The 19,228-nt window shown below is 38.1% G+C and overlaps 1 protein-coding gene across 1 annotated transcript; it reads left to right on the top strand.

Annotated features, from left to right (window-relative positions):
- The first annotated feature begins 3,044 nt into the window (after positions 1-3,044).
- LOC120721957 (protein NLRC3-like) lies at positions 3,045-18,813 on the top strand. Its single transcript, XM_040012597.1, has 3 exons — positions 3,045-3,273; positions 15,278-17,060; positions 18,028-18,813. Exons 1-3 carry the CDS (start codon positions 3,045-3,047, stop codon positions 18,254-18,256), a joined length of 2,241 nt encoding a protein of 746 aa, XP_039868531.1. The 3' UTR covers positions 18,257-18,813.
- Positions 18,814-19,228: the final 415 nt, after the last annotated feature.

Raw genomic sequence — 19,228 nt, 5'->3', positions numbered from 1 at the left:
ACTCATGTGTTGTCAAGCAGTTCTTCCTTTGCCTCTTAGCCTCTAGTGGGTGTGGGTACCTTCTCTGAGTTTGAACTCAGCAATTTGAGTCAGTATTGGTGGTTCAAAGTTAGAAATGCTCAGCCAAACTTAAATACTGAAAACAAAGTAAAAGTTTATATTTAGTTACTGATTTTAGTTGGATTTTTTAAATGTTTTAAACTGACATTTTCTTGTTAAACAATACAATTAAATATACATTTCTACTACATTTCTACTATACGTTTTATAATTAAGTTACTTTGAATTCGTGTATTGGTCATTTCATCAGTTTAAAATTAGATTACATCATTAAACTTTATTTAATCCCACACTGGTACAACAGGAAGAGATCTCCGTCGGATATGTTTTTACGAAGGAAGAATAGTGAAACTATATGTTGGAAAAATAAAAGTAGAAAGAAAAAATAGATTAATAAAATCATTAGAATTTTTTTTTAAATTCCACAATAATATGCTATATACAAATGGTTAAAATGTTGAGTAGAATTATAATTGTTAACAATAATATTTGATTATCTACAGAACAAACAGTGGAAGTGATGAACATGTATTTTTAGACAGTGTTTATCCTGTTTGGATATTGTACAGTTTGACTGCTAAAGATAACGACCTGCAATAGCACTCCGTCCTGCTGTTGAAGGACTCAGGTCCTCCACAGTCTCATGCAGCGGGTAGCAGGTGTTGTCCATAATCGACATTAGCTTAGCCAACAACTGCCCTCTCTGTGGGATCTATCTAGGGGACTATCCAGGACTGAGCTACTCTCTTTACCAGTTTAGGTAACCATCTACTGTAGGTTTGTAAAAATTACAGGAAAAAAAAAATCACACTTCCTGTTTTGTGTGGAATGTAAAATCCTAAGATGGTTGTAGTGGTAATGAAGATAAATATGAGCAGGGAATTCAGTGCATATGGGGACTTTATTTGTTTTGGGGATTAGACCCAAACCTTTGCTTTCTTTCCTCTTGTTAATTTTAGTTCAAAAACTGTCTAAATGCTGTTTTTCTGTTTCAGAATTGGCCTTTAGGAGTAACATAAAAGCACAATCAGTCCTCATGGAGTAAAGCTATTGATCTATTACCCCTTTCCTGACACAAATATATAAATGTTTTAAATTATGACCATTTGAGTGATAAAATTCTGCATAATTATTAAACTAATTACAAATACTGTAAGTAAAATTTATGCTGCTAAATTATGGCTAACCTGTTGTTATTGTACTATATGTATCTGAGTCAGTATGTCTGTTGGGTCTACGTTAGCTTAAAAATTACTGGCTATGTAACATTTCCATAGTGCACTGAGTAGATAAGCATCTAAGTCATTCAAACAGTGGTTGGTATGTATATATATATATATATATATATATATATATATATATATATATATTAGCTATCGGCTGGCCATATTACACACTATCCAAGCCAGAATTGCGCAGTGCTACTAATGTACAGCTATCTAGCTAATCTTAGTAAGCTGAAAAAGAAAAGTTAGCTATACATTTTCACTTTATCGGCTAACAGGTACTTAATTAGCAGGGCAGGGGTCTGACTTGAAACTGGAAAAACAGCATTATCTTTGACTACGAGTTCAAATAATTCAAAACTTGCCAATCACAAGGTTTTAGCTATAGAGCCTATGCTGAATAATAGCCATATCTAGTGGCTCTAATAATATGCATAGTTTAAAAAGTGACCATTATGTATATATTGTATTACATATACCTAAAATTGTCAACTAGGTTACAGAGAGAGGGGAGAGAGCATTTCTCTTTTCTAAACGGGTGAAAGTCACCGGCCTTCCAGGTCCCTGAACTGCTTCCATGTTTCGTATTCTAAAATATGTGACCCTGAGAAACTTCAAACAAATAGTTATTATTAAAATATTTAATCGAAAATTTATGAGATTCTTTTTCTGTTATATCCGTGAAAGCAAGGCCAGGGGTGTTTATAATGTGCCTTTTTGTATGTTGTCCAGCAGAAAACAAAAAACCTGTATAAGGTAGATTTACTTCAGGCCTGTTCAATCATACTGCATCAGATTTTATTAGGTGCAGTTTTTTGTGCTTCAAACACAAAAAAAACCCCGCTCAAGTATTGTACTAACATTCAAAGTATTGAGCCCTTTTATAATGGGCGTGTCTAACCTATATTTCATACTAAAATGTTTATAGCTGTAGCTCACATGGTTAATTGTTAAATATTTTTATTTTAAATACTGAAACAGTGAAGGTAAGTTGAATAATTATTATTTTGATTCAACTAATGTTCGATAAAGGTCAGTGAACAAGGATGCAGTTTATTAAAGCAATGTAGATCTTAGTTTAAAACAACTAGTTGAAGTCATAGCTTTCTTTCCATTTCACATAGTAATATTTATAATACAGGAGTATCTGAATCAGTAACTAAGAAGTTAAACTAACTAAATTTAGGAAAACGCTGTGGGACTTCGTGCCTGGACAGTTTCTTCCATCAGCCCTAGTGTGTTTGCAGACACTGAGAAAACCTCGGGCTAATGAAAACATGTCCGCAGAAACTAGGTGTTTATGCATGAGATGTCTGCAGAAACATGTTATCTCGCTGTTTAACCTCATTGTTTGTGGTGTTTGTGTATTTTTAAAGCATTTACAATAAGAAATTGCAGGGCAAAGAGACGAAGCAGTGCGTCGAAGAGAGGTTTAAGTCCGCCTCAAGCAAACTGTAGATGAACAGTAAACGTCTACAATGCTTCTTTGTAAAGAGCAAGTTCTCCGCTATCGGATCGGTTTAAGTTCATGCTTCAGTTTCTCATTTAAATGTGATTTTAAAGCCGTTTTTGGTGACGAAAAAACACAACTATCTGCGCCCTCCCGCAGCGGACACGAGCAGCAGGCTGGGTTGAGTCTCCATGGTTCTCATGATGCGTTTAGGTTCCTGTTTCTTTCGGAAATTCCAATTTCGCTGTGTAATTATATTATTGGCATTATTACTATTAGTTATTATTAGTCAGTCGGGTGACAACACGATGACAGGGGGAGCTTCACAAGCGCCCAGTGACTCTGCCGCCCAGGCCAAAGCTTCAGGGAAGAAGAAGAAAGGAGGACCCGTTGTGTACAGAGCTGTGGCCGCCTCCCAGGACCGCAAAGGTCTTTTCTACTACGCCATAAAGCAGGCGCTGAGCTTCCAGGGCTACGATGTGGATCAGCACGGCTTCCTCATCAAACGCGCCATTAATATGCTGGTAAAAAGCCCAAGTAGGTGTTAAGGGAAACTGCACTGGAAGAAGTGCCCTTCGCTAAGCCAAGTAGGCTGCTGGTTCCTCTGAATCAGCGTCCAAGAAGAAAGCGTTAGCTCGGAGAAGATGCTTAAGAAGCTCAAAACGCTCTTTTAAGAGCCACCAAACTGTACACTACAGGGCTGATTTCATTTTCAAATGAAGAATGAATAAAATTAATACACACGTCACACCTTCAGACCTTATCAACTTAATATAAATGGCTGTTTTGATCCAAATACCAAGTGTAGCACACTTGATTTAAGACAAAGGTGAGAAGCTGTGCTATTATTCATTCATAGGGGCGAATCTAGGATCAAAACTTTACAGTTCAGCCCTCAAATCATAACGCTAATGTTGCCTATGTGATGCTGTTCAGAGAGAAAATGTACATAAGTGGACACTTTAGTCAAATTAATGACCAGTGTTGGTCAAGTTACTTGAAAAAAGTAATCAGTAACTAATTACTGATTACTTCCCCAAAAAAGTAATCCCGTTACTTTACTGATTACTTATTTTCAAAAGTAATTAATTATTTAGTTACTTAGTTACTTTTTAAAAACACGATTTACAACCTGAAGAGGTGATAAAGCGATAGATCTTTCAGCCCAATTCTACTTTTTCTACATAATCCATCATACAAAATGTAATCAAATGGAAAAGTCTCTTTTTTTTTAACTTGTTTTATCAGTTTTAATCTTTTAACTTTATGCATCAAGCAAAAATTTAATTATATGCAACATTCTCTGAGTTGAATAAATTAGTTTAACATTTAAACCTATTTTCTACACATTCCAGCACATAAAATAAAATATTTTTTGTGTTTACACTCACTCTTTCAAATAGATGCAAGTAAAACACAGCAGAAAATAAATAAAGTCAAAGACTCAGCGGTCCTGTTGCTCTATTTTCACCTGTAAAGCAGGACTGCGGTAGGCGGAGGTTTACCCTGGTGCAGGTGTGCCGCGGTCAGTTGAAGAATCCGCGAGTTTCTCTGTGAATTTCCCATTACGTCGTTGCGCCACCCTCCGCTTGCTTGGAAGTTTAGGGGTGGTTTTTTGCTGTAAAAAGAAGTTTTCTTCCCACGCACGATGGACGCTAATGTTTTTGTCACTTTTTATGGAATCAAACTCAAAGTAAGGTCAGTACTTCCACGCTTTAAATGCTGCACGCTCATACTCTCTCCCACAATCGATATGTGATCCATTGTTGATCTGCACACAGCTGTTTTCACTAACGGTGCACTCGCTTACGTCACTGTCGTGAGACATTCTTGCAAAAAATCACAGTTTTAGTAACGCAGTAACGCAGCGTTCCTACGGGAAAATAACGGTAATCTAATTACCGTTTTTGCAATAGTAATCCCTTACTTTACTCATTACTCGAAAAAAGTAATCAGATTACGCGTTACTGCCCATCTCTGTTAATGACCCTGCATTATCAGAAGAATTGGAACTTTTGCTTGCTAACATTTTAGGCAGAGTGCATTTTGGATCTGTACCACTCATTTGTTTCATGAAATTACCTCTTAATCTTATTTCTGCTGCAGTAACATGTCTGGTTTATTGATAAGGGATAATATTAAATCACTGTGCAGTTAAAGCACACAGTGCCTCTGTGTAAGTGCACTGTAACACTATGGCATCTAGAAAAGTGCACATTAAAGCCATTTTTGGGTGCTTATTGAAGATTTCTCTGGGGTGATATTTTATAAAACTATAATGGGGTAGAAGTTCAGACTTTTTTAGATGATCCGTGGTGGCATGTCAGTCTGTTACGGTTTAAGAAGAAAATGGGTTAAATTCATGAATCTAAGATTTAAATTAAAGATCTGGGGTTAACACAAGAAATTGAAACCTACATAAATGATAATAAAAAAAACAATAAGCACCCTATTTGCCTATAAATGCAACAGATGCAGCAATTTCCTCAACAAGGATGATTTAAAATTTAGTAGACAAATATGATCTTGTTGTCTCATTCATGTTTTTTTTTTTTTCCATTTATCTCTTTAATAAAAATAATAACTTAGTGATAATATAAAGGCAGAGTTTTTATGATGGGAGTGACCACTGCAGTTCATTAAAGGTCACTCGTGGATAATGCTGATATTGAATTATGTAAAACTGTGGGAGAGACTGGATTGTCCTGAGGTAGTGTATTCTGTATTCTCCTGACATGGCATGTAGCTGTCAGGCATCCCACTATATCACTACTTGATTTGGCTTTTTAGTCAAATCAAAGAATAATATTACTAATCAAATAATCATATCACATAAATTAGATTAAATTTATAATCTAACATGTTAAAAATGAGCAGAGAAAAAGTCCAAAGTTATAAAACAAATTTATATTGATTAAACCTATACCTGATTATATTCTGATCAGTATTAAGCATTTAAGCATAATTAACCATTGGCAAAATCACATATAAATTATGATTCTGTTTTAAAAACTACAATATACTTAATATCTTATATCTCTTATTCAGATTAAATACATAATGAGGGGCCAGAGACATATTTCTTATCTTTTCACATCCATATAATACAGTAGGATATAAAATGCATTATCTCAGTCTTCTTATTGTTATTCTATAAGTATTTGGCTATGATTTGATTGCTAATGTGAACAACTGTGGTCAAGGCTGGACTGGGACAAAAAATCGGCCCGGGCATTTTGACTAGAGACCGGCCCACCAGGATAAAGATTGAAAATGTGACGTCATTCAGGGGTAAAACCGCAAAGGATTCTGGGAACTTGTGGCAAGAGGTACTAGCGCACGCAGGCTTTCAATTGAACTCAGTTACACAGCGATAAAAAGAAACACAAAAAATGGCAAGAAGCTGTTGTATTATTAACTGCAATAGCCGGTGTTGTGCCAAAAAGCGATTGTCTGCCAAAAACTGATTTCCGGTATTTGCCAAAAACTGATTGCTCGTATTTAAACTGGTATAAGTAACTTGTTGGCCTATAATATGTGAAACATATGTCAAATGCATCCCTCATGGATGACACAAAGTCATATTGAGCCCCAAACAACATTCGTATAACAAGGTAGAAGCCGCAATCAGTTTTTGGCAGCGACTTTTATAGAACCTTTATTTATGCAGTTAAAAAAAATCTCATTAATATTAAAAATGTCTTTTGTAAGAGTAAGACAGCAGAAATGGCAGCAAATATTACAATAGTTCTGTAAAAATATTGTAAGTGGGGAAAAAGGACCGGATTGGTTATAATGTGAGTACAATAACACAGAGTTATAAAGATACTTGAAAAAACAGATAATCTTTTAATTCTATATATAACCCCTTTGTAAATGCTGTTCACCGAAGTCTATTTACCAACATACATAAAGATATTACACATAAAAAATACACGGAAACATTGGAAATCACTTTTTGGCAGGCAATCACTTTTTGGCACAACACCGGTCGCATGACAGCCACGGGAAGCCGACGGGTAAAGAGATCGTTTTTTTTTTTATCGGATTACGTCGTTGAAGAGAAATTTTTTTAAGCCATGTTTCCGAAGTAAGAGCCGACGGATGGTCTGGATATACCAAATATAACGTCCCAGAACACTCCAGCTCACAGGTTAGTCTGCTCCAAGCATTCCCACAAAGGTCAGTCTTCTGTTGTAGTTAACATGTCATTTTCATAACATAATTGGTGATATAGGTTACAAGCACGTCTGGCGCTGAACAGAAATTGTCGCGCTATGCTCCTTTGTTTATTGTGCATAAATAGTGAATTGTCCTGACACAATATTGCGTTTCGCTTGTTATTACCATGGTACATTGACAAAAACATAAACTTTTATTCACAGGATAAAACAGTTGTTTTGTATCACTAATTGCCCAGTGCGATTACAACATACAATATTATTGTCACTGCTACATTTCTGTAATGCTACCAGAAATTATTTCCACTACTAATTAATTACCGTTGAGCTCAAAGGTTATATTAATAAACGGTTAACGAATGTGTATTTATGACGACGATATGTGAGACTGGTAAACTTACCTTTGTTCGTACGATGGTCTTTCGTTCTACACGGTGCATTTCAAGGTCCTGTACCCATCCGTCGGTAAACTGTACCTGGGCTTGTTGCAGTGACCTGAAGTTACTAAACTTCATGAGTGTATGCACTCACTCCAAGAACCGTATAATTATAAATATGAGCGTGGTGAAAGTTGGGGAGCACGCTAACGTCTTTTGTCCACTCTGTGTGCACGTAAGGGTCTGACCCTTTCACTCCTTTGATTTTTTTCCTCGTATCTTTTCTTTGTCTTTTCGTCAAGTCTGTCTTTGTACGGACCGGCATTGTTCTCCTTTTGTTTTGTACATTCCTTTTTTGTGCGGCAAAGAAAAAACAAGAAGGTATTGGAATCGGAGAATGAACGTTTTGCGGTGCTGCAAATGCTTGCATTTGATGCGGTACTTGGATTGTTTTGCCACGAGTTCCCGGCATGCAATGCGCGAAAATCACATGATTGCTAAACAAGGGGGAGGGTGCATCCGGCCTCCTCGGCTGTAATTGGTCCAGCCCAGAGTCGATCATGACCAATTGGCCAATCCAACACCTTTCATTATATATACCCTTCCTAAAAAAAAAAAAAATTAATTAAAAAAAAAAAAAATCCATCGGCCCATAAAAACAAAAAATCGCCAGCGGCCCACCGGGCAAATGCCCGGTATGCCCGATGGCCAGTCCAGCTATGACTGTGGTAAAAGAGGAAACCATGGTGATTTCATGACTTAGTTAGTTACAATACAGCACAGATCATTTTTAGAGCTAGAAACAATAATTTACCAGTCAATATTCAAAATCTTTTCAACCAGAGAGATGGGGGCTACAGTTTGAGGGGGAATGAAAATTTTCAAGTGCATGTGGTGAGAACTACTAGGAAAGTTTTTCCGTGCTTGAAATAAATGATCAGTCAGTCAATCAATCTTTATACAAAATAGTTGCGAGATGCTGTAAACACATTCAGATCTTTAGCTCTGGGACTTTGACTGTGAGAGATAAGAAACCGAGTTTCCAACAACAGGAACATTGTGGAATATGTATATCATTTTGTTTTCAGAGGTCAGCAGCAAACAGACAGAGCACAGTCTGCAGGATCCAGCTTTCTGTCTATAAAAAGTGATCACTCCAGACATTATCCCCCAGTTTTCAGGTATATATTTGGATCCTCGGACACGAGGTAAGAGATTGTTTTTACTGTAAATTGAGCTGAAGATGGAGATTTAGGGTTTTTGGGTTTATAGATTCTCAGGATAAAATAATTAATTCATCCGGATTTGCCAACATGAACACGGGTGTTTGTATTTCACTGATTAATATGTGTTTATATTAAGCACCTTCTAGATGTTGGAATTTTTGTATTTGGTACAAAACTTATTTTCAGAAAATAAACTGTCACAAAGGGAATTTGCTGCTGTAGCTCAAAGAAGACCAGAAATGAAAGACAGAAGACAAACTACTAACAACTCAGAACCACAAACATAGCACAGAAATATAGATTTTTCTGGAGGTCAGAACTGGTATTAAACTTTTTGATTTGGGACATTACCGTGTTTGTAATAATCTGAAATGTTTTTGGTTGATACCCATAGAGATACGAAGAGGAGTAATGTTTGTCTGGACAAGCAGGTGGCCTTTGTTTTAGGATGTCTTAAAGGATCCGGTCTCTGCCATTTGTGGACACTGGTTCTGCAAACAGTGCATCTCCTCATACAGTGCACTTCATCAGGAGACTTAGAGTAGCTGTGTTGTGGCTGCCATCAGCAGCTGTTATTCAGTTTAAGGTAATTTCATGGTTTTAAGTTACAATAAATACATTAAAAATATTTTATTTTTAATAAATCAATTGTAATGTATACATTGTTGGTCTTAAAAAACACATTTAAAGGTTCTACAAAATGTTTCCAGGGTGGAACCAATGTTCAGTCTGTTGTTCAGGGTTGGTGATAATTTCAGTTACACGCCACACTCGGTAGAGGGCAGCATGCTTTCCTTTCTCAGTAGGTGGTACAGATTTGGAGAAGCATGCAGTGAAGTTTTTCAGCTGTGGGTACAGAGTGTGCGCTGCAAGATATGTTTTCGTTAACCCCTTCAAGTTAAAAATAAGATGCTTATGTGTCACAGAACTGTTGACTTTATGTTAGTCACGTGTAATACAGAATGTGTCAACATTTTGTAAAGGTCAAATTGTGAATGTTTTTGTATTGTTGAATAATATACTTTATTGTTTACTGTCTATGAGAACGACTTACTTTGAAAATTGATTATTTTATGTTGTTTGTACAGTTCTCACAGCATTGGTTGTGGCACCTGTGTCCAATACATGCCAGTAAAAATCAAGAACGCCTCATGTCCATTTTTCAACTTGGAGAGAGTTACATGTGTGGAAAGTAAGACTAAACATCTGTTTTCTGATTAAATAATTTCTGAAAACTGGACTTCTGTCTGTGTTGTTTCTTTTTCATTTGACATTTGTAATTTGACAATGACACTCCACTTTACACGACATTTCTAAAGCCTCAACAGACCAACATATTAAAATAGTTTTGACAAATGATGCTGCTGGCACTGGAAGATCATTCTAAGTGCAGAAATGCACTCTGGACTGGGCAGAGGGCTTGGAGAACCAACATGTCAGTGTGGTGATTCTACTTTCATTCAGGGAGCTGAACCTGAGAAAAACCCTTTTTGGGGTTGCTGCTGTTCTGGGGATTTAGTAAAGCTCAGATTAACGAGATACAGCTGAAGGTGAATTCATATGATTTTGATCTTATTTTACACATGTCTGAGTCCCACCAAATGCTCATTTTTACATTTCAGTGTGTTCTGTATCACAGAACATTTCATCTCTAAAGTATTTGCACTTGTGTTCATTATGTGCTGATCACTGTGCAGAAGTGAAACTAAAAATGTGAAACCAACTCGACTCACCTACACATTCACATATAGAACAAACACCAGAGAAGTGCAAAAATGTGGTATATCAGGATCATCCGCTCTGTCACACACTTGAAATGTAGTCATGCAATATAAACATGACAGAAGGGGAGGAGCTGTTCTATTCAGGAGAGAAGGAAGCAGAAAATAATCAGTGAGTTCAGACTCAGTTTTGCAGTCACAGAGTGCAAGAAAGAAAACAAGGTGAGTGTTATTGTGCATTTATGTGCTGTCAGAATAATCAGGAAAACTAATTTCTGTCTCAAAAAAGTTATGTGACTCTTCCTCAAGATGGAATAGCAACTCTGAAAGTTATTATGTTAAGTTTTTTAATGAAGGTTCTGGTGTCATATGGACAAAGATGGAGGATGAAAGTTTGGTTGATGATCAGTTCAACAGTTTTCTTCTGCTGAGTCAGCTGTTAGAGAAAACAAGGATTTATGAATTAGTGAGATAGAGGATCAGCTAGGATCACTACAGGCTGGAGTGTGTTTGTGAGAGAGTCTGACTGAGAAGGGAGGGAGAGAGTTTGTTATATTTCCTGTTCTGCCACTTTGGCTGTTGTGTAAACACGATTGCTATGATGCTTTTATTTCCATTGCAGTCAGTGTTGCTGGTTTTGCTCTCAGGCTGACTGAAGATGAGTAGTTTGGAGGAAAAGGAGATCGGAGCAGAGTCTCCAGCACCCAGCTGTCTGTCTATGAAGAGTGACCATTCCAAAGCTTTTCCTCCACTCTTCAGTCATGAACCTGGACCCTCAGACACAATGTAAGAGACTGCTTCTACTGTGGATTGAGCTGAATATGATTTGGGTTGTTTCAGTCTTTTTATATTATTTCAGAAGCATTTGTAAGAATTGAGTAAGTTAATTGGGCTGAATCTACTCTGGAGAAGGTTATTTTCCATAATATAGGATAACAGAGGATTGCTGTATAATCATTAGTAGCTCATCCTAAAACAAGAAATTATGCTTGAGGATGTAAAATTCATACATAGGATAAATGTACATGCAAAACTATTTTTAGCTGTTTTGCATTTGAAATAACAAAAACTTGTCATGGGATGGTTGTACGGAAGGCAGAGTGAACCATACGCAGCTTTATTAGCTGGCCAAGGCAAATATGACAACACATAAGGCATTTAAACTGGAGCAAACTGACTGAAAACCGACACTGCCAGATAGATGAGAGAAAACATACAGTAATATGAGGGGAGATCACCAATTGAAGAAAACCAAGGGCTTAAATACACATGAGGTAATAAGTGATGTGATGGAATACACCAGGGAACACAGGAAATAATCGGAGTTATGAGACAGTGGAAGCAAATCTGAACATATGTGAGACAGGCGTTGAACAAAATAAAACAGGAAGTAATGCAAACTAAGAAACAGACATAAGCTTGACACTGGGACGGGACAGTAAACAGAGATGGAGACATTAGAGACTGAGACGACAAAAGGACAAAACACAGAGACAGAGTGGACAGCAAAAACAGGGAACAGACATGAAAACAAACAAGAACCAAAACCTGGAAACATAAGCAACAAAACTGAGGCTCTCAAAACCTGAACATCACATGAACATAAGTATCTCATAATTCTGAAGAATGAATAACAAGTCCAAAAAAGGTCTCAGAACCATAAGCAGAAGCAAGGTGTTACTTTGTGTGACTCTATAAAAGTTTAGATGTTTCAAAATAAATGTTCTTGTAAACTCTGACCTAAAGTAGCCTGTGATAAACAGAATACTTTGTTTCATCAGATAAAATCATGTAACAAACAGATATTCAAAAATTGTAATGTTCAGAAGAAGTAAAGTTGATATAAAAATCTTACACAAGTAATGAAATATATCTATTGTTACATTACAGGAAATGTAATGGAACAATCACTTTTGACAGGAAAAACTTAATTGTTTAACATGAAATCAACACAACATTAGTGGTAAATACTTAGGACTTGCTACTGAGCTATAACACGGTGGCAGCTGTAGCTCAGAAGGTAGCAGAAATCACCTGCTATTTGGAAGGTTGGTGGATCAATATCTGCTGCTTCAGTCTGGATGCCAAATATCCTTGGGCAAGATACTAATACTGAGTTGTTCTCCACGCCAATACATCGATCCAGACACAGACACATAAAAATTTGGATCACCTCTAATTTCATGTTTCTAAATTCAGATTAAACTAGGGTTACTGTACTTGGCCCTAAAAGCTTTAGAAATAGGTAAAGATCTCTTCTTTTAATGTCTTTGCCTGGGCTTCCCTAACACTGGAAAATCTGAACAAAGTCATTTTTGTTCAAAATATGTCTTTCAGTTTACAAATTTGTAGGACTGCTTTCCTCGATTTGCACAATATCTCTAAAATTAGAAACGTCCTGTCTCAGAGTGATGATGAAAAACTAGTTTATGCATTTATTACATGTAGGCTGGACTATTGTAACTCATTATTACTGGGCTGTCCTAAAAACTCATGGAAAAGTCTTCGGTTAATCCAAAAGGCTGTAGTGAAAGTACTGGCACGGACTAGAAAGAGAGAACATATTTCTCCTATATTGGCTTCAAGCACAGTTATACCAAGTTTCTTTTTATACATTTCAGCTCGGCATTCAACAATCATCACTAAAAGACTGATAGCAGAACTAATTAACCTTGGCCTCCCACATATTAATCCACATCTGTATGTGGTTTAAGGACTTCCTCAGATACTGCCCACAGAGTGTGAAAGTAGGGCCTCACCTCTCTCTTCGACACTCAGTCTTAACATTGTCTCAGGGGAAGAAACTGTGAGTCTGGAGGTGTGGTACCTGATTGACCTGAGGCGCTGACCAGACGGCAGCAGGTCTCTACACATTTAGGTTAAAGCTCTATCATGAAAACAAGACTAACTGTATGTCTTTGGGAGAGCATGCAAACTCCATACATCCCAGCCTGATGGTGGAATTGAACACAGTTCTTGCTGTGAGGCAACAGTCCTAAACACTGTGCCACAGTGTGTTCCCGGTGCCAGAATAACAGGATTCAGCCCCATAAAACCAACCCTGACAGAGTTACAGGTCAGTGCCCAAAACTGGTAACATGCAAAAGAAGAAATGTCTCACTTGTGGTGTGGTGGTCAGAGGAGTTATGATTAAATTTGAGACAATGACACCCAGAGGAGTTTAACCTCGAGGAAATATAATTATGAAATATAATTATGTGTTTAAACAAACTTACCAAAAGGCGGCAAAAGTTTGAAAATACGCCCAAGGTGCTGTAAAACAAAAGTAGCGTGAAAAAAAAACACAAAAATAAAAACAAAACAAGAAAATAAAAAAAATCACGAAAGAATAATAGGACTAGGCTCAATGCTCACAGTCATACAGCAAAAACTACTAAAATCTACTCCAGGCATACAATATTAAAATTTCTCCAATACACACGCTTTAAAAGAAAAAAAAAGAAAAAGATAGTGAATAGTGATATACCCACCACTTGATAACTGTCAGCTGCACCGGTGATGGTCATTGTAACGCTTAATTTTAGCTTCAAACACTCAAAAAGAAATTCCAATGTTTTCATGAAGGGCAACTATTAGTGGACAGATGATGGTCGATTCCATAAATTCAGAAATTGTCAGGTGTAACTGTCCCAATCCTGGGTCTGGTGACCCAGTGTTTGTATTTTTGGTTTGATATTCTTTGATTATTGTTATTCATGATTTTGGTTTTCTTTATTTCTTAAGTTCTCTGTGATCTTAGTTTTCCGTCCCTTAGTGTTTATCTCACCTGTGCATAGTCTCTGTTCCTGTGTCTACTCTGTGCCTTTCCTTTGTCCCGTGTTTCATGTCTAGTCACTCTTGTCTCTATATTCCCTGTCTCCCCAGTCACTTTGTTAAGCTTCGGTCTTAAGTCTGAGTTTTGGTCTGTGTGTTTCTCTTTTTATTTTGATAGTTCCTTGTCCTGTGTTCAGTGTATTCAGTTTTGCTTCCTCCGTAACTTGTTATGTATTGTTATTAGCCCAGCTGTGTTTCCCTCCTGTTTCCCATTCCCTCATTTTGACCTTGTGTATTTAAGCCTTGTGTTTTGCTCTGTTCGTTGTTGTATTGTACCCTCATGTTGCTCTGTTTCACTCCCGTGTTAATCATTCTAGTTAACTCCTGGCTCCAAATTTCTCTGTTTATTGTTTTTTTCTAGCTCCCTAGTTTTTGTTTCCCATTTAGGTTATGTTTTGTATTTTCGTCGCTTGGATGTTTACAGCAAATAAAGCAGCCTCTTTGAGTTTATCCCCATGTGTGCCTTGAGTCCTACACTTGGGTCTACATCCTGCCTGCCACATCATTAACCCTGACAGAAATTTTCAATTAATACACCCATGAAACAGTGGTGTTACTGGTTACAGTTTAAAATCTTTAAGATGTTAAGCCTTCTCAGATTCTGGGATTTCTTTTTTTGGTACAAAAATTGATTTCAAGAAAATAAAATACAACAAAGTAATTTTGTTTGGAGTCAAAAAAGACAAGAAATAAAAGATGCTGAAGGAGAGACTACTAGGTGCTCAGAACTACAAACATGCCAGAGATTTTTTTTTTCTAGAAGCCAGTGCTGGTTTTAAACCTTAGTATTTCTTTTATGACAGTGGTTTTTATTGGTCAAAATAATTTTTCATTGTCATTCACAGAGAGAAGGGGAGTCATGCTTGTGTGGAGGAGCAGCTGTGCTGCTGTGTTTTGTGTCAGGATGTCCTGAAGGATCCAGTCTCTACCAGCTGTGGACACTGGTTCTGCAGATAGTGCTTCACCTCATACTGGGACCAGGCTGCTTCATCAGGAGACTCCCCCCTGTCCCCATTGAGGAGAAAAATCCAGTATCAGAGCTCGACTCCAGACTACCAGTCAGAGTAGCTGTGAACAAAGTAAGACTGAACCTCTGTGTGCTGTTGGACTAATTTCTGAAAACTGGATTTCTTGTTGATTTGTTTAAGTATTAGATATATGTTTATGTTCTTTAGTTTCACAGTTTTTTTTCTTTTTTCCAGAAATTGCAGGTTTGCAGGAGGTTTTAGATGAACATAAGATCAGTTTGAAGAGGAGATATGAACATGTGAGTGAAGGAACTGATGAAAAACGAAATGGAATTCTTCTCAACAACATCTACACTGAGCTCTACATCACAGAGGGACAGTGTGAAGAGATTCATAACCAACATGAGGAGAGGCAGCTGGAGATAGCTTCCAAAAAGAAGACTCTTGATGACACTCCAATCAGGTGCCAAGACATTTTTGAAGCCGTATGTGACCAACAGAGACCAATTAGAGTGGTTCTGACAAATGGCGTAGCTGGCATTGGAAAAACCTTCTTAGTGCAGAAGTTCACTCTGGACTGGTCAGAGGGTTTGGAAAACCAAGACATTAGTGTGGTGATTCTGCTTTCATTCAGGGAGCTGAACCTGATCAGAGATGAGCAGTACAGTCTTCTAGAGCTGCTCCATGTTTTTCATCCAGCATTACAGAAGGTCACAGCAGAGAAGCTCTCTGTCTGTAAACTTTTGTTCGTATTTGACGGCCTGGATGAAAGCAAACTTTCATTGGATTTCATCAACAGGAAGCTTGTGTCCAATGTCACACAGCAGTCATCAGTCAGTTTCCTGCTGACAAGTCTCATCGAGGGGAATCTGCTTCCCTCTGCTCTCATATGGATAACTTCCCGACCTGCAGCAGCCAATCAGATCCCTCCTGCATATATTGACAGGATGACAGAAGTACGAGGCTTCACTGACGCCCAGAAGGAGGAGTACTTCAGGAGGAGATTCAATGATGAAGAGCTGTCCAGCAGAATCATCTCCCACATGAAGACATCCAGGAGCCTCCACATTATGTGTACAATCCCAGTCTTCTGCTGGATCACTGCTGCAGTTCTGGAGCACATGTTGACTACAGAGCAGAGAGGAGAGCTGCCCAAGACCCTGACTGACATGTACTCACATTTCCTGCTGGTCCAGACAAAGAGGAAGAAGAACAAGTACCTCGATGGACATGAAACAAGTCTACAGGAGCTGATGGAGGCTGACAGGGAAGTTCTCCTGAAGCTGGGGAGGCTGGCCTTTGAACAAATGGAGAAAGGAAACATCCTCTACTACCAAGAAGACCTGGAGCAGTGTGGTCTGAATGTCACAGAGGCCTCGGTGTACTCAGGAGTTTGTACAGAGATCTTCAAAAGAGAGTGTGTGATCTTCCAGAAACCAGTCTTTTGCTTTGTTCATCTCAGCATCCAGGAGTTTCTGGCTGCTGTCTATATGTTCCACTGTTACAACAACAAAAAGACAGAGGTGCTGCAGGACTTCCAGGAAAAAGACATGTTATCTTTGTATGTCTTTTTGAATAGAATCATGGAGAAATCTCTTAAAAGTGAAACTGGCCACCTGGACCTGTTTGTTCGCTTCCTTCATGGCCTGTGTTTGGAGTCCAACCAACAACTTTTAAAAGGCCTAATGGGTCAGACAGACAATATTCCAGAACACATTGAGCTAATCATCATTAACTTGAAGAAGATGAACATACTTAATGTTTCTCCTGACAGAAGCATCAACATCTTCCACTGTCTGATAGAGATGAACGACGTCTTAGTATATCAAGAAATCCAAAAGTTCCTGAAGTCTGCGAACAGAGCAGAGAACCTCTCTGAGATTCACTGCTCAGCTCTGGCCTACATTCTGCAGATGTCAGATGAGGTTCTGGATGAGTTGGACCTGGAGAAGTACAACACAACAAAGGAGGGACATTTAATACTGATTCCAGCTGTGAGAAACAGCAGAAAGGCTCTGTGAGTCCAGATGTGATTGTAAACCAGTCTACATTAGTTGTATAGTTTATCAGATATTCTCACTACAATATTCCCAATGTTATTCTTATACTTTTACACTTTTTTTTCTTACTTTCCATACATTACATTTCAGTTTGATCTTCTCACATATCTGGAGCTGATTGAAAAACTGTGAAAATGTTTATTTATAATGAAAGATTATTCTAATTATTTCATTTTGTCAGTAGCTTAAAATTTTTGAAGCCGTTACTGAGTGTCACAGTTATTTGGTTTCAGTAATATAAATGAAATCAGTAAAGTTATTCAGTAAAATCAGCTCAAGAGCAATATTTTTATAAAACGTGTTAAAACCAGCATGAGACACCATGAACTACTGATCATGTGAGATCAGTAGTTCATGATCTAACAACATCTTTCTGATTACATTATGTTGAAAAATATTCAGCCCTACTGAATTATTAATTGTGTTTGTGCTGAACAAATTTTTCAGAAGTTAAAAATAATGCTGGGAAGCATTATTTAAGGAAGTAAGCACAGTCATATGTCATCCACATTGAAATATTTCATTATGTTTATATTTAATGAAGTTCAGGTCTGATACTGTTGAGTTATTAGTTTTATTCCTATACCACGCAACAACAGATTCTAAATGTTTCAATTGTGGATTTGAAGCTGAAGCAGTGGGTGAGTGCTTATCCCATTCATATGCAGATTATGAATGAATGGGAAATCTCTCTCCTAGGCTGGGTAGGGCACACTCTACACAAACCTCCAACCAACATCATAAAGCAGGCTGGAACCCCCAAGGCAAGCAAACTATTGTTTAATGTCAGTCAGATCAGGATAGCTGAACTACTGGTGTCATAAAGCAAAATGCCAAACAGAAACTGCTTCTTATTAAATTTAGGGAGTGATCTAAAGTGTCTTCTTTATACAGTAATAACATGTTTTCTCCTCTACATCACAGACTTTGTAAAGCTTGGCTCTCAGAGACTCACTTTGAAATTTTGGGCTCAGCTCTGATGTCCAACCCCTCCCATCTGACAGAGCTGGACCTGAGCTTCACCCCCCTGCATATTTTGAGTGGAAACAACTCTTTGCAGCATTCAGCAATGAAACCATTGCTTGCTGGTCTGGAGAGTCCACACTGTAGACTGGAGACTTTGAAGTCTGTTCAGTTAGACTTTTCTTTCTAGGATATTAAAGTTGCTGGAACTATTAAATAATCCCATTATAACATAAATTAGTCTAAGTCTGTTAGCCTCAACCAACTAACCAACCCAGTGATGTAACATTCTGTACTGACTGAAGATGGCGCTAAATATGTTTCGAGCACTTTAAATTTAAGCACTCTTAAATCCAGCTTCACAGACAGTGTTACATCTATGTCACCTTTTGAATGCAGTGCTCAATGGTGTAAATTAGCCTATATATGTGTAGTGTTTCAGTGCCCTTCAAGGTTAAGCAATAGTCCAAAGAAGGAGAACACTTTGTCACAGTGTGCAGTCGTGTTTAGGTAGACGCTAACTTGTTTAATGGATTTCTAAAGCATCACTGACATGTTTTGGTCAGTTAAAACTGTTCTTACCTTTGCTAAATCTTTATATTTTGCTGTACTTGAATCCTTCGCTGTAGAGGAACTAAACACAAGTAACAATTTTATTAGATATATATTGGTAAAACTTTTACTGCTACTATTCTTCTGTAGTTTTATACTAGAACTGTGTTGAATGAGCTACTTACATTGACCTTTACTGAGAAAACTTTTATTTCCATCCATCCATCCATCCATCTTCATCCGCTTATCCGAGGTCGGGTCGCGGGGGTAGCAGCCTAAGCAAAGAGGTCCAGACCTCCCTCTCCCCAGCCACCTCCTCCAGCTTGTCCGGGGGAATACCAAGGCGTTCCCAGGCCAGCCGAGAGATATAATCTCTCCAGCGTGTCCTGGGTCTGCCCCGGGGCCTCCTCCCGGTGGGACATGCCTGGAACACCTCGCCCAGGAGGCGCCCAGGGGGCATCCTTGCCAGATGCCCGAACCACCTCAGCTGGCTCCTTTCGATGTGGAGCAGCAGCTGCTCTACTCTGAGCCCCTCCCGGATGGCCGAACTTCTCACCCTATCTCTAAGGGAGAGGCCAGCCACCCTTCGGAGGAAGCTCATTTCTGCCGC

Source organism: Simochromis diagramma, unplaced genomic scaffold (assembly GCF_900408965.1).
Source record: "Simochromis diagramma unplaced genomic scaffold, fSimDia1.1 OVJJ01000161.1, whole genome shotgun sequence".
Lineage (NCBI taxonomy): Eukaryota > Metazoa > Chordata > Actinopteri > Cichliformes > Cichlidae > Simochromis > Simochromis diagramma.
Note: the sequence above shows the minus strand (reverse complement) of the source record. Positions and strands in the feature narration are given on the sequence as shown.